The 21,870-nt window shown below is 42.1% G+C and overlaps 3 protein-coding genes across 3 annotated transcripts; all 3 read right to left on the bottom strand.

Annotated features, from left to right (window-relative positions):
• Positions 1 to 890: 890 nt before the first annotated feature.
• btbd9 (BTB (POZ) domain containing 9) lies at positions 891 to 9,599 on the bottom strand. Its single transcript, XM_035144196.2, has 11 exons — positions 9,435 to 9,599; positions 7,026 to 7,234; positions 6,037 to 6,400; positions 5,093 to 5,360; positions 4,764 to 4,983; positions 4,354 to 4,473; positions 3,994 to 4,103; positions 3,659 to 3,848; positions 2,937 to 3,044; positions 2,678 to 2,756; positions 891 to 2,523 (listed from the first exon to the last, which is right to left on the bottom strand). The coding sequence occupies exons 2-11, from the start codon at positions 7,208 to 7,210 to the stop codon at positions 2,329 to 2,331; spliced, it is 1,839 nt and encodes a 612-aa protein (XP_035000087.1). The 5' UTR covers positions 7,211 to 7,234; positions 9,435 to 9,599; the 3' UTR covers positions 891 to 2,328.
• Positions 9,600 to 10,210: 611 nt separating this feature from the next.
• On the bottom strand, positions 10,211 to 15,389 carry pnrc1 (proline-rich nuclear receptor coactivator 1). Its single transcript, XM_035144387.2, has 2 exons — positions 14,815 to 15,389; positions 10,211 to 12,975 (listed from the first exon to the last, which is right to left on the bottom strand). The coding sequence occupies exons 1-2, from the start codon at positions 15,115 to 15,117 to the stop codon at positions 12,499 to 12,501; spliced, it is 780 nt and encodes a 259-aa protein (XP_035000278.1). The 5' UTR covers positions 15,118 to 15,389; the 3' UTR covers positions 10,211 to 12,498.
• A 1,236-nt stretch (positions 15,390 to 16,625) lies between these two features.
• crip2l (cysteine-rich protein 2-like) lies at positions 16,626 to 21,197 on the bottom strand. The gene is made up of 8 exons (XM_035144088.2): positions 20,995 to 21,197; positions 19,375 to 19,469; positions 18,710 to 18,767; positions 18,493 to 18,624; positions 18,017 to 18,085; positions 17,834 to 17,928; positions 17,686 to 17,743; positions 16,626 to 17,173 (listed from the first exon to the last, which is right to left on the bottom strand). The coding sequence occupies exons 1-8, from the start codon at positions 21,035 to 21,037 to the stop codon at positions 17,109 to 17,111; spliced, it is 615 nt and encodes a 204-aa protein (XP_034999979.1). The 5' UTR covers positions 21,038 to 21,197; the 3' UTR covers positions 16,626 to 17,108.
• Between the last annotated feature and the right edge of the window lie 673 nt (positions 21,198 to 21,870).

Below are 21,870 nucleotides of genomic sequence, written 5' to 3'. Positions count from 1 at the left end.
GGCAAAAATAAATGACATCAAAGCAGAAATGTCAACATTTTACCACGAGACGAAGAAGCCAGAAACATGCAATGAGAATTGACGTGGTTTGGGTTTGAAGTTGATCCACGTTGCTCTGCCTTAAGGAACCTGGAACAGTTGAACATATTTTCTATAGAATATTTGAGAAATAAGCAAATAAAACCACCAAGCAACGCACTCTTTATAAAAACTAAAAAGTTGAAAGACTTGATCTACTTCAAAATGCCTCAAATCCTGTATGTTATTATGAGATGATAAATATAATAATAAATGTGCATTAATATCTAATTCATGCATTAAAATGGAAAAAAAGAGAAACCATCTTTAAATAGTTTCAAGAATACAATGAAGAATTATAAATATTAATATATTTATTCTGTATACATTTCTAACGTTTAAACTGAGCACAATGAGGAGGAATGAGTCTGACTTCACAGGTGACATTCTAGTTATATCAGACTTCCAAGACTGTTTCCATTCTGAGAGTCAAATCAGTGCTCTCATTTTAAAATTCTCCTCTTTCTACATCTGGGGCGAACAAAAACGAGACAAAAGTACAATCTGAGCTTCAAATTTTTTTAAATGTTTCATGACAAAAAACTTCAGAGGGCAGTATTACACATGAAAATAGCCTGAAGAGCTTCCTGCAGCATGATGAACCTGTTGCTCTGTAACAGAAGCTCCCGACACCGAACCGAAGGTATCGATCACTGAGCTGCTCGTATCAAAGACCTCCGCTTTGTTTTAACAGCAGTGACTCAGCAGACACCGCACAGCAACGAACATTCATAAACTATGTCAGCTGTTTCCGTGATCACATTTCTAACAGGCAATGTGCTGAACCAGAGGCAGTGAAATGCAATCGCACGTCAATGGTCAAAACAAATATATTTATTAGGTAAAACTATACACAAAGTGAGGAAGGGGGGTAGGGGGGAGTGTAACCTAAACAAAGTCCTATTTCACTTCTCTGGTTATGTATTAAAGAAAACTTCATTCAACTTCTTCTAAAACATAGATAGGGACGACTGAAGGAGGTTTATAGAAACATCAGTGTGTCACCCACGGTAGTTAGCTATTTGAGATTATCTAACATCAAACAAAAAGGTTTCAAACACAGGAGACAACTCAAAAGTGCAACATCAGGACACAAAGGAAACCACGGCACTGATAGCTTAATTTAAAAACACATAAACAGACACGTCCAGGAGCGAGGACGTGTTCAAATTAACTTAACATAAAACAGAAAGATACCAAACCCAGCGCTCCAGAACTGTACTTCAGTCAGAGGACCCAAGCTGCAACCTTTATTTCTGTACACTTGAGTAAAGTAAAGTGCCAATGGCAGCTGCTCGTGCATCTACTGTATATGAACTTTCTTCCAGGCAGCTCTAGTGCATATAGATATAATTTGGTCCGAGCCGATCAGTGCCAATTTTCATCGACCTAATTGATTTCCCCAATCATTTGTGCTAAGCCACTCAAGTGCTTAAAATGCTTCATTAAGACACTTAATTGAATAGACTTGAAGTTTTAGCGAGGTTTTGCTTGAGGTATGAATTTCAACTATGAAAAAGACCTAAACACCAGATGAGGACCACAAGTTTTGGTTTCAGGTATGAAAGCCCGTCCACAAATACTAAAACAGCCATTACTTAATATGCAAATGCATAATTGGATTAAGTGCTATTTGCATACAAATGCCACAGAAAGCATTTGCTCCACAGCTTTGGCAAACCTTTCAAAGATTTAATTCCACAGTTTGAAAAATACTTGACGTCTACTCCGTTAGCTTGATGGTATGAAAAGTGAGTAGAGTCATTTTAAGACAGTTCCTTAAAAAAATAGCTCGTTTGAGGATAAAATCCATTTCTTTTGGAAATACTAACTCGTAAAATTCTGATAACAACGCTCTTCCCCTCCTGGTCTTACTGTTCTTTGGCGGTACAGTAAAACCACATTTCAGTGTGTGCCTCATCTTTGGAGAAGTAAAGTTTACAGTTGATTTTGACGGGAGAAAACTTGAGTTCTAGTAGCTAAAAAAGTACCTTCACAAAAATGCACGGGCCAGTGGATGTAATATCTAACTTTCAGTTTCAAAACTAAGAGGAAGACCGGAGCCCTAAACGCTTCTGCTACAGATATACCAGTGTCTAATGTTGCACTTATGACCACAGGTTATGACAATGAGACGATCGCCTTAATTGGCGTTGTAGCAGTGCAGTCTGGATGATGAAGGCTGTGCAAAATGGCATTCTGAGGTCTCCCTTCCTCTCGGCACCCTCCAGCGAGGTGGCGAGGGCGCTCTTAGAGATGGGACTGTGAGGACGACGATGAGGGGGAGGAGGGCTGGGAGGGCAGCAGGCTGTGTGACCGTGAAGGTCGCTGGGGACGTGGATGCTGGGAGGCGGCGTCAGAGTCAGACGAATTCAGGCCAGGACTTCCTTCCTTGACCTCTGTGTCGAGCTGGGCTGGACACTCAAAGTGAACACAGTGGAACACCTGCAGGGAGATCACAGTCAGACACAATCAGGAGAAATCACCAGCTCAACATAGCACAAAGTTAAATTCTGCTCCGACGTAGGGTTTTGTTTCCTGTAGCATTAAAACAAGAAATAGACCGAAGCCTGACACCCACAGTAAAATGTGTTTTCACCTCATTCGCAGTATTATGAGTCCCAACAATACGGATGAAGGAAGCAGGCTGCTTATCAAACATCAAGGTCTGCCATGATCTGGAAGAGACAACATTGTCAAAATGTTTTTAGACTATTATCATGTAAAGCTGGTGATTAACTCATACAGTTCTAAATACAAATTTGCTGTCTCTTAATGTTATGGACTAAATGGAAAACAGCAGGAATGAATCAAAGCCTGATGAAGGAAGTAATAAGACGAGGAAACAGGAGGCTCACCGACACGCCACCCTGGTGCGGTCCAACACCTTCGTCCACTGCTGCTGGTTGGTGGAGACTTCGATGTAGTAACTGTAGGAGCGCTCGTCACAGTCCCAAAGCAGCAGCCTGAACAGAGGACAGAGCTTTAATAACATCTACTGACTGGTTTTCTACTTCGCCATCTCAACACGTACCAGTGTTCAGTGTGATGCTGGTGGTTATTGTGGTGATTTGGGGTAAATGGAATATAGAACAGAAATACTACCACTCTCTGCATTTAATCTCACCCTGGTCACAGTTTTCAGTTGTAGCAGCTAAAATTAAAAGGTCTTGTTCATATCCAAATTTTAATGTTATGGATGAATCGGACATGGGCCAAGAAAGAACTCATTACATTTTGGTGAGGATTCCAAAATCTTTTTTATCATTTTCTTCAACAGCGTGAGATAGGACTTTTTCCAATGTAGTGTTGATTCTCAGAGGAATCCTGATGAAGGAAATCAGGTATTTATCAATGTGAGATGGTGCAGATCCAAGATCTAGTGAATTTAAATGTGGTTTCATAAGGAGACTGTTGGGCCTCGGCGAAGGTGTGAGCTCTACTGAGTGACATTTTAATTGTGTTTGCCACCAGTGCAATCCGTCTATGTTACACAATAAATGTTTGTTCCCAGGATTCTGGTGTAATTGTGTAAAGTTAAACAGTTTCTCGCTCCAGCTGACAACGTGGGCGGATCTACCTTAAGGATCCGATGGAGAAGGGCTGAGCCAGCTGGATGACGATGGCTCCAGAACCCAGCTGATGGCAGGTGTATCCAGAGTCCCAGTCGTAGTTGCGCGTGTCGCCGTTGAGCAAGGCATTTCTGCTACGGCTCACACCCTCGATGACACTGGCACAGGACGCGATGGTCGCCACATTCTCGCTGGGCACTGCAGACATGAAGCACAGGTTCAAAGAGTTGTTTTGCATCTTTACACGTTACCAGAGCACAGATCGAATCTAGAACAACACTGCAGCGTCGCAGGAAGTCACTTGTTGAAAACAGGGCAGACTACAGGTGCAGTGAAGACTTACCCACAAGTCCGTCCTCCAGGGTAAATGAGTGGTTGGTGAACATGCATTCAAAAGCCACGAGGTGGAAAACCTTGTTGACCGTGTTGTGTGTTCCCACGATGCGAACGTACCTGACACAAGAAGAAAAAACATCAGACGGAAAGTGATACAACCTATTTGGTTTAACACACTGGTCGTGGTTGATGGGTAAGCTGTAAACAAATTTCTGTTATACAAACATAAAGAAATTAGTGAATAAATTAAAGGTGAATTACATCCAAACTGCCGTCCACACTCACATTATATATTTGTGTGTGTGTGTGTGTGTGTGTGTGTGTGTGTGTGTGTGTGTGTGTGTGTGTGTGTTCAGCATTGTTCTACCTGCAAACTTGTGGCGTGAAGTACAGATTCTGCCAGGAGCGGCAGAGGACCTTGGAATGGTCTACAACACGCACCCAGTCCAGCTCATCCATTGACACCTCGATGTAGTAGGAGTACGACCTTCAATCGTCAATAGGAACACAAAGCGCCTCACATTGAGTTTGACATTATGCATCAAGTCAGTTTAATGAGGTTAATTCAACAGCAAAAAAACATACTAACTCACAAAACGTAGAACTATCCACTTGTGATCGGATCTCAGGACAGAAGCTTATATCATTGATAAAATGAAGTTGTGTCTGCACTTTATTATACAACAACACCCATGTGAATTATACATGGGTCCAAAGATAAAATTCACATCCCACTGTGGTAGTTTTTTTTGGCAGAGTGAGACAAGCTCGTCTTACCGGCTATCTCTGTCCCACAGCAGGAGGCGTATGTGGTTGATAATGAACGATTGTCCCAGTTTGACCTGGATCCCCGCCCTGCCGTCCTCCTCAATAGGATGTCTGGAGAAGCCATGGTCGAGGTCGTAGTTCTGGGTGTCTCCGTCCAGCAGCGCTGACTTCAGCTCCCCTTTCACCACCTGAGCTCCGTACTTCATGGTGGCGATGTTCTCCTCTGGTACTGTACCAAAAGCAAAGAAGTAAACACGATTACATTTTGCATTCAATGTTTGATCTGATCCACAGCAGTGGTAGTAACTGTAAGCAGGCGGAGGATGAAGGGCACTGACTAAGCATTCCCCGATAGTTGAGGTCCATGTTGCGGCTCTCAGAGCGGGTCTTAATGGCATCCAGCAGGTTGTCTGGGCTCAGAAGGCCGGACGGTCGCACCACGTTCAGCATCTCCGTCAGGGTCATGAGTGGCAGCCGCACCGCCGACATCACCTCATGCGAGTCAGCTCCCTCCCCGTGGTGCCGACTCCAGCGACTCAAGGCCAGGAAGATCTCCTTCTCGCTGGCAGCGAATGAGTCTCGGCTGACCACAGTCAGAAGAGCCATCTGTCAACACACACATTGTAATCAGCCCTTTAGACCTGATGCAACATATCCGTGTATATACCTTTAAAGCAAGTTTTATATGATGTCATCATTTTCAAGACATGTGAATGAAATACTTGCAGGAAAGGTGAAATGTATTATGGGAAACGTAAAGTAGCGTTTCAGACGATCTAAGCTAGGGGAGCGATACCGAAGAAGATCACAGCAGAGATTCATTGACGAAAACAACGATGAAAATAACAATTAAGAAGATTCAGAACCAGATGATAAATTTGTAAATAATAATGACGTTATTATTTTTTAGCAGATGATCGCATCGTAAAAACATCTTTATCAGAGACGTGTTGTGTGTCATTAGCTTTGCTCAAGCTCTGTGCACTGACACATGCTGTGGCCTAAAGTCCCGAGGTTACAAACACTCCAACATTTAAGGGATGTGACCTATGCTGTTCTGTCATGCACACATCTCTCACCTGCCACTAGAGGCCACTGCTTCTCAGGTTTACGTTACACCAAAGGTATGGAAGATATTTACTGCCCAGTTTATTCTAAAATTCCAATAAATACATCATCATAAATGGAGAAATAATTAAGGTCATCCTAATATGACAATGAACCAGATGCAATACTGATTGTGGCTCTTTGTGTGCTCTTCCATGATCCTGCCACTTCATACCTTAGAGAGCATGAGGAAACCATCAGAGCTCAACACTTCAGGTGCATGTCTGTCCATGTAGGCACAGCAGGCTGCACTGAGTGCGCTCAGAGAGTAGAGACTGGCTACGTCAAACACCAGGCAGACGTTGTTGGTGTGCAGGACGGTGCGGAGGAACTCAGAGGTGGAGTCCTCCAGCGGCTGCAGGCCGTAGCGGTGAGCCAAGCCCAGGAAGTCCAGCACCACCTCTTCTCGAGCGGAGCTGAGGCTGGCCCGTCCTGTGTACAGGTAGTTTAGCAGCATTGAGAAGGCTTCGGCCCGTGTCTCCTCCAGACACACCTCCGCCTGGGGCTGGGACTCTTTCATCCCCCCATACAGCAGGGCCCTGAAGGAGCCAGAACAAGCACATTACAGTCAATGAAATACAGGAGGTCCACAGGGCCAACACATCCAATCACAACATGAAATAATGTCTCTTCATCTTAATATGTACATTACACGGGGTAGTAAAGCAATCATGCCTTGATCAGATATCACAGCTTGCAAATTATTTTTGTAACAGCTAGGACTCTTTGTTAATACTTGACTGATTCTTAATTCTATTGATGACAAGAGCAGACGTTTCACGTGTGCACAGAAGCAGCGCGAGTGCGAGTAGAACTTAAGCAGGAGCACAGGAAATCTGTCCAAGCAACAATATATCTGAGTGCAAGCGCAGCGTTTGGGCACAAGAGGAGCAAATCTAAGCACAAGCTGGGGCTATTGGGCGCGAGCAAAGCGTTTTGAGTGAAGATATTACAATATTGGAACATGAAGTCAATGAGTCCTGCTCTCGAACTGAAAGACCACGCTCTTGAATAAAGAGAAGAACAAAACCCTGTGATTAACTGTTGGCAAGAGGGCGGGGTGCAATTATTACAACTGTTAAAAGTGAGCTTACCCAGGGATCTGTAGGACTGAGGAAAGTAACGTTACAGACAAGACTGGACAGTTGAGACGATCACGGTTACCTGAAGTAGTGACACCGAGCTGCCAGGATGACCCGGTGCGCCGGGAAGCGCTTCTCCTCCACGATGAAGGTAACATCGCTGTACTCCTCGCCGAGCACCAGGGCGCCCAGCTGCTCCGACAGCAGGTGGATGTGGTCGATCTCCGACACAGAGGCAAGTGGTCGCAGGGGGTGACTGTTACTCATGGTCGACGGGTGCCACAGTCACATCTGACGCAGGAAAATATCATATTCAATATAAGCTTATAAAAGAAATGAAATAATTTTTTACATCACCTAAAGCAAAGTAAAGACGTTTTATAAGGACATATGCACATTTATATTTTGACTCATGTCCCCCCTCTTGAAGGTCCAGTGTGCAGAGGTTTGCATTCATAAGTGTGTTTTTATTAATTATTGAAGGAATTAGCTGAATACACACTGAACCTCTTAAGTATTTGCTCTTAACTTTTTGAAATGTTGGGGTTCTTACTCACATTCTTATAAACTGTACAATCAGCACAGTTAATGATTCGTTGTGGGACTAACATAGGATTTTCTTATCTTATATTTATCACTGCCTGTTATATATCCTTCTTCCACGTGCTTGACAACATTTATATTGTCTTTTTCCACTTGTGTGTGCTCACTGTGTGTGTTTTGTATGTATTTAGTTTATATTTCAATGAAAAACATCTGGAGGAAACAACAGAGAGAAACCAAACAGTGATCTGGTGATTTTCTTCACATGTGTACCATCTGTGTTCCAGATGTTATCTGGTACAGTTATATATAAAGGACACAAACAGCAGTGGCGGATGTTTTGTTTCCCAAATTGAAATTTAATGGCGTAAAAGACTAAACGTGCACTTTCTTAGGGTCCTTACATTTAAACATGAATGTTGACGACCACAATTTGAATGGTCGTGACATCGTATCAGCATCGAACATGTGGAGTTTGTTCCGATGGGCTGACACGTAAACAAACATCACCAACATGTTCCAGTTTAACTGGGGATCATGGCAACTGGTGATGTGTAGTCTTTATTCCAGATGTTGTCGGTCGGTCGCAGACTGGGGCGCAGATTTTTTCATTTTCACAAAGCGCCTGTGTCTGAAGTGCGGAGACACGCTGAAGCTGTCGTTGGTGAACGTGCTTTTATTGGACGTGTTAAGCTTCATGCGTCCTCCTGTTCATCTACAGCAGGTTACTCACAGGATAAGTCTCCTTATGATGGCAATACCATGTTCAGTGTAGAAGAGGAAATGCTCTTCTACACTTTAACTTTGATACACAAGCTATGCAAACCCCTTTCTAATGCACAACATGGGTCAAAAGTGACACACCCACAACTCCAGCTGGATCCTGTGGAACAAAGTCTAGGTCCTCAGCATCGGAGGTTTCAGACTCAGAATCAAGACCAAGAATTGCCTCCTCCTCTTCCTCATCCTCATCATGTTGTGAATTAGAAGGGTAGAGATACAAATATGATTATTATTCAAAAAGTAACAATGGAAAAATTAAAATAAGGATTTGTGATGATCAATAACAAGTTAATTGGGGAATACCTGAAATAGTGAATGATGAAATTCATTCACTGCAAAATAATAGAAAATAAAAACGGAGGAGGACACGTGAAGCTCAACACGTCCAATAAAAGCACGTTCACCAACTTTACTCACAAAGACACCGCACGTGCTTCCACCTCGTTGGTGTGAGGGATGTTTTCATACGACACGTGTTTGGTGTGTTTGCATTGTAATGATCAACAGCAACAAACGACAGCACTGTGCGTGGAGCTGGCCACGTGTGTGTGTGTGTGTTCTTCATAACTCGCTGTGTCTCCTCTGAACCACGAGCATCAGTTCGTGAAGCCTGTTATTGAGTCTGCAGGTTTGTTCTGTGTTGGGACGATCACCAGGTAACATGGGCGTTTCCTTAAAGCCCATCAGGTGTTCTACAGCTGATGAGTAGAACCTGCTTCATCCAGGTGAAGCAGCGAACATCTCAGCGGCTCGGTGGCGTCATGAGATCGTATTTCATCGACACCTTCAGGAGATCGCAACGCGTCACACACGTTGTGAAAATCACAAATCTGCAACCGACCGACAACATCTGGATTCAAGACAACACATCCCCAGTTGCCATGATCCCCACTTAAACTGGAACACAGGAGGCACGCAGCTAGCTGATGCTAAATGCTAACTGCTAACAATAGAGCATTAACGATATAAATTCACAGCCACGTTGAGTTCCACTTTTCCTCAGAGGCGCTGGTGAGACTGGTTCTGTGAAAGGGTAACCAGTATGATGTGGAAACAGCAGGAAGCTGGCGGAGCCGCGTTGTTTACAGCCGCGGACATTTGACACCTGAACCGACGTTAGCGAACAAACCGGATGTTTCTTCTCTGTTTTCAGGGTAAAACTCACCGAACAGCTTCATTCACTCCAGAGTTCAGACGAAGAAACACGTTAGAAACACGCAGATGCGGTGGTTTCCTCAGCGGAGACGAATTCAAGCAGCTGATTCACAACTCCTCCAACATCACACACACCGGAAACCCACTCTGGGTCAGACGGGGTCAACGGACAAGCACTTCCGGGGCGAGGAGCAGTTTTCCAAAATAAAACCTCTTACTTTTTATAAGACAATTGGACTCGTTATGGAGAAATGATCATTAGAACTTTCCGACAATTATTTGATAATAGTCGTCTGCATTTTCTACACAAATCCAGTGGTTGTAAATTAAAGGTCCAGTGTGAAAGATTTAGGTGAAAGGATCTATTGGCAGATATTGAATATAAAATATTACTAGCCATGTTTTTTACAGTAGCCCAGACTGGACAAACTAAACACCTTTTGAGTTTTTATGACAACTGAAGACTCCCACAGGTTCTCTCATGTTTGGAAAGGGAGGTGTAGGTGCAACATGCAGCTTCACCACTAGATGTCACTAAATTCCACACACTGAACCTTTATCATGACGGTTTTGAGTGGAAAAGTGGAGTGGATAGAAAGTAAAAAATGTGATCCGTTTGCATCTCCACAGTTGTCACAGTTCTCTAAAATAATAATAATTAACTGTTATAATTTGATGTAAACACTTCTAATTATTATTCTATTATAACAATCAGTTGTTTTCTACGGCTGTAGCAGAATACAGAAAGACGTCAGTGACCGTTCAGTAAACACAAAGCAGACAGTGTTGTAGGGGTGTTCAATATTTTTAATATAATTTAGATATCATGTGAATGATAAGAGTTTTTTCTTAATAGATATAAAAACTTTTTGTCCTAATATGTGAGATGGAGGTGAGTTGTTGAACATATTTGTTTTACAACTGGAATGAAACAACATTAAAACACTGCAATAAAAATGGCTGTTTTTGCAACATTAATACAATTATGTCCATTTACGTGACATCACAGAGGTCAAGAAAAAAACCCAGCAGCTGCCTGCATCCACAGAAACACTTTCTGTTAGGAAAAGAAATACATGTGGTACACCGTGGAGGGTCGTGTGACAAATTAAACACACACCGCTCTCCTGGTAAACATGAATGTATCTCAAGGAAATGAAAATGAACATGAGATGAAGCTTGTGAAAACAATTCCCCGTTAAAAAAAACATGTACAAAGTAAGTACGTCCACACGAAGCCGTGTTATCATTGAAACAGTTTGCATATAAAAATGCAGCATTGTTGGGTTCTCTCGTCATTTTCATAAAGTTCTCCATCCACAATTAACACCTGAGCACTAGTCTTTGTCTTTTTATCTGACAAAAGCTCTTTTCATAGTCGTGAGTTGACATCACTTCCTGTTCATGTTACTCACAGGTCATTAATACCTCCTCATTCCCGAGCTGCGAAGCTGCTGGGCTCATCAAATCAGTATTTTATGATCATAACCGAGGCTAATTTTTTTTCAATATTCTCATTATTGATCTCTCAAACCTTCCAAACTCCAAAGATTTCAGTTTTGATTATATGAAAGCAGTCAATCCTCGCTGGGACAATGACTCTGACAACAATGAATTATCAAAGCAGACATATGATACTTTTTCCGTCTTTTGATCCTCTTGTATTGTTTAGGTTTTCTGTGAATGTAAAAGTTCTGCAAAGATAAAAAAGCCCAAAGTCTGTGGTAAAAGGAAAATCAACAGAACAGGCAATACTTCCTCATTATCCTGATGTAGAATAATGTCTCCTTTAAAAGTAGTTGCACATTATTTTTTCTGTTAACGGACAAACCATTTCAGCTCCAATAAAGACGCCAATTAGTAAGTTATTTACCGCTGATATACTGCTACATGGAATATAGCGTTTGTAAGCCTTTCATGATTCACCTACTTAAACTGGTTTTGTAAGGTATAAAAACTCCAGATTAATGTGGACATGCAGAGGAGAAAATGTTTTAGATTTAGCCGGATTGATGTGGACGTACTCTAGATCAGTGCAATAAAGTTAAAGAGAAGTCGTTCTGGTTGCTTGATCGGGGTTTTCTGCAGCGGGTGGGTGTGAGACTTTTCTCTTCAGTTCACTCAGGCTCCCGCAGCCTTGTCAGATTCACATTCCCTGATTCGACGTAAGGCTTCTCCAGCAGCTGGACTCGTGTTCAGTTCAGGGAAGGGGAAGAACTTCAGCCAACAGCTGGTCAAATTCAGACCGTGGCTTCTTTTTGATTTATCCACTATCCGTGCCATATTAAAAAAAGAAAGCAACCAGAAGCTGGAAGTCCTCTCCTGTGCTCCTCGCTGGCTGGTGAATTCATCAAAGTGGCTGGTCGAGTTGTGGAACATCAAACTTGGGTTCCCCCGGCCTTCCCCATTTTCTGTTTTTACAGTGCAAATCAGTAAGAAAAGTCCTTCTTACGTCCACTGTGCCTCACACTGACGGAGCCGTCACAAAGTGCCTCAGTTTGCAGGGAACGTTTCTTTTTTTGTTTGTTGGAAAACCCCCCCCCTCAGTAACAAAACTAGAATCTCCATTAAAATAACAAGGAAAAATATACACAAATATATTATGTACATTTACACAAGCTCTCTAAAACATCAATCAAGACAAGGCTGCCTCATCCAAAGTGTTCATTAACAAAGTGCCATCATCATTTTGCGTCACGCGCTGATCGTGTTGCTGCTGGAGACGACCTGAAACTTCCTCTGCTTTTTCAAGTCCGCTCCAAAAATCAACCTCGAAAACACGTTACTTTCTCTTTCCTCCGCAAACAAAAAGGCAGAAAACTGGGAATAAACTCCCGACATACACAGCACGTCAAATCTCCAGGAACAACACGTCTTCAAAATGTTCACAAATGCCAGCAGCGTGTTGGCTGATGGGAAATTGCATTAAAGTTGATAAAAAAAACTCCCTAAGTTGTATTGCAGTGTGTTAACGGGCAAATTATATTTACTGGATTATATTTTTTCAATTGTTGGCGTTCGTTGTTAATCAGGTATCGGACATGTTTGCTCCAATTTAAAAATCCAGACCGTGGTCATGGTGAATCTTGAACCTTGAGCAGCGACTTTAATTGCACAGCCATCTGTTCTCGGCTTTGGTTGCTGTGTTGAGGCTCGTTTTCTCCGAACCAGTGACTGGGCGGTTTGGGTAAGACACTGGGCGAGGGCGGCTCGCTGAACTTCGCTCCAGCGTAGACTTTCTCGCCATCTTTGAGGTATTCGGGGGCAGGTTCAGTGGGCAGTGCACTCACCATCTTCACGTTGTTGGAGGAGTGGAGAGGTTTCTTCTGCTCTCCCGACGGAGGCAGGTGAAGAGAGGATGGCTTGTTGGGAGTGCTGTGATCTCTCTTCTTTGTGGCACGAGAAGCACCGGGTGTTTGGTCCTGCTTGGGCTTCTGGCTCCGGGTGTTCACATTTTGGTCCACTTGATCGTGTCGGGGAAGGTTGCGGGCCGTTTGGCCCCCGGGCTGAACGGCCCCTCGCTCCACTCGACCACCTTTGGATTTCAGCAGCTGCAAAAAAAAAGAAACGCAAGGTGAATAATCAAACAATATGACAAATATATCACAATATTTAACTTCAAAAATTGAATAGTTATCATGTTGAGTGTAAAAGTTCATATTTGAAGTCGGAAACAAAGCATGCCTCAAATATACAACAACAGATTATTTGGCCACTTGGGGGCAGCAGAAACAACAGAACATTGACAAATATATTACACCTTTTAAATGAATACACATCCAACTGCAACATAAGACAACATTCATTACCAAGCTTATGGCAATGCGTGAAGTACAGAGCTAGAGTCAGGACATTGTTAGCTTAGCAGCAGAGCTGAAACAATAAGTGGATGATTAACCTGTTTGGACTTTTCTTTAAAGGCAAAATGTCAAATAATTGTGGGCCTTGGTATGTGGAAAAGTGAATTCATAGACAAACTGGAGTGTAAAAGAGGACAATAATCAGCAATCCTAATGTTGTCAAATCAAATGTAATTGAGGATTCATATTTGACAGTTTAACCACAAATTTTATTATAAATATAAATATAAATATATAGAGATGGAATTAAGAAATAAACCATTTTATTAAAATTTAGAACCTAAATGCTTATTTTTCTGCATTGTTTATTCTGTAAAAAGTTTTCATATCAGAAAACACAAACAGATAAATTGGTTCTGAGGCAAACCTTAAACACACGTCTGTCTTTTTTTCACAAACATCTTTTCTTCTTTACCTGACCTATTTCAACATAGAGACACTTAATAGATATAGTAGATAATACTCTATTAAAAGATCTTTTCTACAAGTTCCACTTGAATTTGTTTAAATAACCATTACAAATGTTTTTCAGGGAGCTTGTTGAGGTGCAAACTTCAACAAATCAATAACCCTGTCGCCGTGAGACAACGTTTCATCCACTTCCTTCACCACAAAACAGTCCTGACACCTGTTGTTGTGAGTGTTGCACAACCTGCAGCTGCAGGCGAGCCTGTCAGCTGCAGGAAGAGGAAGTGGAGCTTGCTCGTCAGATGACTACTTTCTTCAACACAAGAATTAGTAACTGCGTCACCTCAAACTGCCTCAGGCGCAACACAAGATTTAATCAAGATTCTAACCCTAACCCTAGAAAACATGGACATTTTATTAAGTGGACTGAGTTAAATATCTTTAAATGAGACAAATATACAAGCAAAACATTATTCCAGCTTCTGAATCGTTTTTTAAGTCATTCAGGGAATGTTTTTGTGGGTAATATAGTGAAAAAAGATCACTGCAGTTTTATAAAGGAAATACCTGTAATCTACCAGGGCCTTATGACAGTGCTATGTCACTGTCATAAAGTACTAATGAAAACTGATGAGTATTCATTACATGAAAGTGTGATAGTTAAAATATGACTTAACAGGTTAACCCATAATCAGAGCTGTTGTCGACGAGTATTCAGAGGACTCTCAGGAGTCAGTCAAATCTGAAGTACCTGTACTTTGAGTATTTGTGTTTTATGAAACGTATTACTTAATTATTTTGAAACTGCGGTTGCTTTACAGATAAGGATATAGAGCTTATAAAGTGCAGTACTTTACTGTGGAGTTCAAAACTACGAGAGAAAACCGCTTTTAGTTAAAATACAAACATATTCAAACTCATATGGATTAAATCGGGATTATTGTAACATGTTTACTTTGTGTTTCAGTGCTTATGAAAGGCTGAGAGTACTTCTACGAGATGATAGTAGATGAGTATCGTTCAGGTTAGGTTTCAGTTTGACTCATGAACACAGTAACTAGCTGGTAACAGCCTTAATGCCGGACAGCGCAGGGTGCAGGGGTCTCCCCCCCGGGGTCTCACCTCCTTCCCCGGTCGGAGCTGCTGGGGGCTCGGTGCCGGGGACTCGGGCGGCGCCGCGGCTCGGTTGGCGGGTGAAGCCGTCACGGTGTTGTTGTTGTTGCGGTCCGACAGGAGGATGCTCGGGCTGTTCCTCGGCTGCTTCTGCGGGTGGTGCAGCTTCCTCCCTCCCTTCTTCAGCAGCGCCTGCCTCGCTCGGCTCCCCGCGTTCACCCCATCGCAGCCGGAGATCAACTTGCCCGGGTTGTTGTTTTCCACGTTTCCGATGTTCGCCTCATCGCAGAGAGCCGGAGATCCGTCCAACATGTCCGTGAGGCGGCGGCAACATAAAACAGGCGAAGGAACTCCTGCTGCGGCTAGCTAACACAAGCTAACGGCTAGCTGCGCGAACAATACACGTTCTTATCAAAGCGGAAACGATTCTTTATCCAGTGTAAAGTTACGTGTGAATGATTTCTGCAATTCTGTCTAAAATATCGACGCACGTCTGATTCCGCGCACGAGAAACGAGCCACTGAGAGCAGAAGCAGCACAAAAGCTAAACGATAGAGAGGCTTCACTTCCGGTTATAACCGACAGAGTCAACTTCCGGTTATAACCGGCAGAGTCAACTTCCGGTTATCGCTTTCAAAATTAGACTGCTTATTGACACGTGAAAGCACAGATTCATCAGAAATCTTAAATCAGAATAATCCAAATAGACAATACGTGTTCTGTCAATCAATACGTGATTAGTGATTAATAGTTTTAGCTGGACAAGCCCTATGAGACAAATTGTGATTTGTGACTATGGGCTATACAAATAAAATATGATTGATGATTGCCTTGCCTTTTGACTGTTTCCTATTGTTTGCCTTAAACGTTTTTGAATAAATAGTAAAACTTTAATTAGTAGTACCTTGTAAATGTGTTTTGAAATATATATATATTCCGCTGGGTAGCTTTATCTTTCTTCTGCAAAATCTGATGAAGAAAATAAATAAGACATTTAACATTTACACTGGCACTGTAGTAATTTGGGGTGGTTCATAACATATACATTGTGGTGGATCTACAACATAAAGTAGTAATATTTCGATTTGCGTGATTACTGTATTTGAATGTGTTCTTATTTATTCATATTATTCAAGATAAGATAAAAATGTATTGATCCACACGCTGGGGATATTCAGTTGTTACAGCAGCAGGTCAGAATGAGGTAGACAAGAGAATAAAAAATATAAATGCATGTACATAATATACAGCTTCACTGTTTGTTTACTTATTTAGTATATTTTCACCACAGTGTGTTTGTCACCTTCTACACCATTATTTTGTAAGATGTTCTCCTGACATCTGGTTTTATTCTGTGCAGCTTGACACATCTCATCTTACTGTTTCCAGTAAAGAGGTGATGAGTAATAAGGTGTTTCCAACTTCATCCAGTCAGTGACGTTTTCACCTTTCTCGTTGGCTGCACCTTTTTAAGGTGGAACAGGATCAACAGGAACAGACACGATAACATAGACATTCTGTAACAGGGCAGGAATGTGAATGATCAGGTGAGGACATTACCGGATGTCATTATTATGGGATCTGCTCATTTCAGCCCAACAATGCATTTTTGTTTCTGGGCTAAAATAGAAGGTCAATGTAGCCTGGTTGGTTTCTCATCATACCTGCTGTCAGACCACATCAGCTTCTAGTCTACATTCAAACTTTATTTATATACAGACTTTATTACTCATCTGTGAGACTGATTTTAAACTAGAATGACACTCATTAGGAAACACCCCTCCACCAAGGACCAACTAACAAACAAACAGACGCAAACATTTGGTAAGACAAAGTTTTACTGCAGACATTTTTTTTGTTCACAAACTCACCTTCATAACATTCAGTAAAACTCACGTCTCTGTGTATCTTCACTACGGCTACACCTTCACTTTAGAGCCAGGATCAACACTGACAGTAAATTGTTTGGCTGGTACTTTGTTTTTAATAATTTCGAGTTTCAAGTGCACAAAAGTTTGAAAAACTATTAATCATGAGAGAAACAAAAAACAATCTACTATACGTAACACGCTGATAAGTATTTGGCAAAGAGAACCAAGGAACTGAAAGGCAAATCTGAAACTCACACCAGGGAGGATATATTAAAGGTTCGTTTCAGTACAAAAAATATATATATAAACAATGTATAAATACAACAAAAATGTCTAAATATCCACCCCTGTGAGTACAGTACATGTCATTTGTCACCATGACACTTGAAGGCAAATTAAAGAGACGTCCTGGAAGTGGTGCTGCGTCAGAGCTCAAGGCTGAGCTTCAGCTTCGGGCTCGTCATAGATGTAGCTGCCGACACCTCCAGTGTTTACACCTGAGAGAGAGAGAGGGAGAGAAAACAATTAAGTAAACTGTGATGTCATCGTGTCACGTGCAAACTGATACACAGAAACGTGAGTTTTTGAAAATGGATGGCGTTTTGCAAAAATCTCCCTTTTAGTCAGTTAGAAAGCAAAGAAGCTCAAACGCAGAGAAAAAAGTTCATCTGTTCAAAATGTCCACTTTAGTGTGAACAGACCGAGCGTCAGACGTGATAAACACGCTCGACCAATCGCAAGCAAGTCTTAGCTGTCAGTGACATCTCATCCCATTTTTATATCATCAAACAACTAATTCAAACCAAAATTGTTCGAAAAATGTACACGTGAACATACATTAGTGTGACAGGAGGAAAATGACCGGTTTCATTTGACGTATACTTTAACACGTCCCATCTGCGAACATGGAGGGGGCAGGGTTTTTGACCAATAGTGCAGCAAGCCACCAGGGGGCGATCAAGATAATTTGACCAGCCCACTCTGCTGCCCATCGTCTCTCACTTCTCACCTTTGGGTCCAAACAGCACAGCGTAGCACGGTTTGTGGCAGTACGGCTGTCCATCGTGCTGTAACAGGAAGACAACAATTCCATAGTTTTTATCAATTGAAAACAGCAAAATAAGATCGCACAATAAAAGACTTGTCCCGTGTCTCACCTCTGCGTGGCTGCCGGCAGACAGAGTCTTACTGCATCGGTCACAGCGCAGACAGGGCCGGTGCCAGTTCTTCCCAAGAGACGACACCTTCTCGGCTGCACACACACACGCGACCATGGAGACAGTCACTAAAGCAACTCGTTGAATTAGATACGTGCAAATGAAAAGATGCGATGTGCTCACCGAAATACACCGTCTTGTTACACCTGGGGCAGATGTTGGGACCTCCGGAGAAAGATGAGAAGCTTGCAGCTAGAAAAGTAACAGAATTGTAGTAACAGATTATTTGCTGTGGGAAGATTAGAGCTACAAGTTATTTTTCTGATCTGCAGATTTACAACTTGGGAGTGTCAGCTTGTGTGCAGTTTTTTTGCACGTACAATCTTGTATCTTGTCCAAACTTTTCTCCTCGAACACACACATCTTTAAATGATCACTCTGACTAATCACCATCACCACCATGGCTCCAATCTGAGGGTTTTCTTCCTCTCTGAATTCATCCTCTGGATTGTCGTCCCTACAACTTACTTCCCAGTACGTCACAGTAATAATTCATCAACTCCAGGGACCCGATCTAAACCTCCAGAGATGATTCTACTCTAGAACTCTGAATTTCTCTTCCTAACTGAAGATGGCTTTTTCTATTTTTTACTTCTCACCCTTCACTGGTCCCCGTGCGGGGGCTTTTTTCTCCTCCTCCGGTTTAGCATCTGTTTCCATGGAAACAGCCACAGGGGCTTCATTGACAGGAGCGTCGTACACGTAGGAACCAGCTCCCCCGATGTTCACGCCTGAAACACATGCAAACGATGCATTTATGACCCTGGAATTAATCAGAACGGATTACGCTGACTTCTAGACAAGAAGAACTTGCACCTTTTGGCCCAAAGAGGGCAGCGTAGCAGGGCTTGTGGCAAAAAGGCTTCCCGTCATGCTGTAAAATAGAAGAGAGAGAGGAGAGTGAGCAGAGCAACCAACCAGTGTTGCACTATTCCAACACAGATAAAAAAATCACAGACTTGTTCTCTCTGTTATTTTCTCTTTCACACCAATTTCAGCAGGAGGCAGGACAATGACGTGTAAATTCTTCTGAGGAAATCAGGTTTTTTGTTGACAGTGCATCACTGGCGACGGCCATTACCACCAAAAAGCTCTCAAATGTGGACATGAAGCTGTAAAGACATTTGGACACAAATAGTCCAAATATACTCGACGTGAACACATCTGCCAAAGAAGAGTGAGTGTAACCTCAACATAGAACATGTGGTCTCTTTGAGATCAGACATGTGTGATTAATATTCTGTCGTTTCTGAGGTGTGGTAAGAAAGTCAGTGGAGTAACTGTGCAAGTTTGACCACCATGACACCCACGACTCCCTGCTGAGGTAACAGTGTGTATTTAAAACATCAAGTAGTTTTTATAGTTTCATCTATTTCATCAGGTTGATCCTTTCCCCTTCTGTAATGATCTATTTCATCAGTGGCTGCTGAAAGTCAAGGAAAGTTAAAAGCTTTAGTTTTAACGAGGTCAGCTCCTTTCACCTCAGCGTGGCCTCCTGGATTCAACGTCTTGCTGCAGCGTTCACATTTCAAGCAGAACTTGTGCCAGTCTTTCCCGAGAGACGACACTTTTTCCGCTGTGGAACAAAGAGACGAGACAAAACTCAGGACGTGTTCATCAAACCACATCGAAATGTTAAAGCGTTACCTCTGTAGACCAGACCGACCAGGACATATTAACTGCCAGAAAAGTTGGACGACGAATATTTTAATAAGTCCAAACCCGTTCCACTTTTCTGACCCCAGACATTTTTGTGCAGGAGCAGCCTTTGCAGAAAACTACTCGACTCGTCTACAGTGATTTATCTGTTTGTCCTCCTCCCAAAATATCCCTGCAGATATGACATGACACTTCCTGTTTAGACTCACTGACTGGGCCGCCTGTCAGAGTGATATCACCTTGGCGTCGACGGAGGAGGACGTGTAAGAAGCACATACACACATATGTTTGGTTATCTTTCCATAAGCTTTGGAATTGTAAGAATCTCCAGAACAAATCACATTCAATCGCTGTCATTTTTTAAACAATGATATCTGACTCTGCAGTTTGTTGATCGACATCTGCGCAAAAACAAAGCTTGAAATTCCAGAGTAGATAAAAGTTCTGAGCTTAAAAATCATTAGAAGCATTTCAACCACAACTCAAAGGACACAGCAGAGTTCATGAAATCCCATTTCAAATCAATTGAAACACGTTTTTATTTAATTGAGCAAACTCATAAATATCAGTCACCTAAACATGCCAGATTTTTTTAAATCAAGATCCATGAATCATTCCGAGAAATCAACAGAAAATTTGAAAAACCCAATGTGTTGGAAGTGAAAGAAAAAAATCCTAATAATAACATTTAAATTGGGAAATGGACCTAATTGACCTGGATCTCAGACCTAAGAACACTTGTTATTTATTGGTGTGATATACCTAAAATGACATAAACCATCTTTTTAATAAACAGACTATGAATCCAATCTATATTTAGATTCAACCCACTGACGCCTGCTCAGCATCGATAGTCAGATTTGTTCCCCATTAATTTTAGGAGAATAAAACAAACTCGCGTCCTGGAGGAGATAAGGACGAAGGGCAGATACAGAACAGACTCAAGACAATAAAGAGGTTATTAGATTTGGGTATATCTGGTGTGACATGACTGTAACATCCAGACTCCTGCTGTGTGTGTGGTATTCAGCACTGTTGTGTACAATAATATTCCTGTTAGCAGTGTAAGTCACTTATGTGTTATGGCTGCAACTATTTCATTATCATCAAATCTGCTAATTGGTCAGAATATGAATTGGTCTAAAAGACATTTGAAGGTTTCTCAGTAGAGTTCCACCAACAACAGTCCCTTTCAATATCGATTTTCATTGATATTTATCAAAGAAAAACAATAAAAGAAACCTCTGATCGGTGGCTTGTATGTAGATCATCTGTAACTGTGGTATAATAAATCTGATTTCTCACTGGACACACACTATATAAGTCTATCAGTCTTTTCATGAGAAATGCTGAACACACACACACACACACACACACACACACAGCACACACACACACACAGTCACACACACACACAGTCACGATGTCTCTGCTTCACTCACCGAAATACACCGTCTTGTCGCATTTAGGACATTTTGACGCCATGTTCCGTGAACATTCACCGGATCCGCTGCAGGTGAAGGGTTCAATATCCAGTCGTGTGTCTGCGGGACGTCTGTCTGTCTGTCTGTCTGTCTGTCTGTCTGTCTGCAGCCGAGCGGAGCAGACACACCTCAGAAGAGGAGGATGATGGAGATGATGAAGATGAAGATGGGAGTGGCCGAAGCTCACATCCTCCCTCCATAACCCCGCCCCCACAATGACATCATTCAGCAGGAGAAGAATTGGTCCCCACACACACCCACACACACACACACACACACACACACACACACACACACACACACACACACACACACACACACGGGTGACATGATATAAACATGATGGGATAAATTCCTGTATTGTTACAGTGTAAATAATTTTTCATACACCTTACACCTCATTTGTGATGGCAGGTGCCTTTATTTTGGAAATGTGATGAATCCTGAATCCTAGCAGCTCTGTTTGTTTCCTCTGGTTGTTAGGCTGCTGGACAGTGCAGCTCTTCACGGGGAATGTTAAGTGATGCTCTGCGTTGCTCTGTATATTCTTGGCACCGTGATACCAGTAGAAAGCTGACACTGATTGACCTTCACTGTCTGATCACTTTAATGAATTAAGATAGATTGCAATTTGAACGTAGTTTGTTTAATGATTTATTTTTAGGCCAAACAAACCATTTAACCATATTTTCCTCTTCTGTCTTTTAATTATTTCACTTGATATATTGAAACATCCTTAAAAACTGCCACAGACAGATTAATCACAAAAAACTGAAACAGGGGACTAATTTAAATACCGATTCTCCCAGATCACAGCCACCAGAGGCCCTGCGT

This window comes from Hippoglossus stenolepis, chromosome 20, assembly GCF_022539355.2.
Source record: "Hippoglossus stenolepis isolate QCI-W04-F060 chromosome 20, HSTE1.2, whole genome shotgun sequence".
In the NCBI taxonomy this organism is placed as follows: Eukaryota; Metazoa; Chordata; class Actinopteri; order Pleuronectiformes; family Pleuronectidae; genus Hippoglossus; species Hippoglossus stenolepis.
The sequence above is the reverse complement of the archived record's forward strand: the minus strand, read 5'-3'. Positions and strand labels throughout refer to the sequence as shown.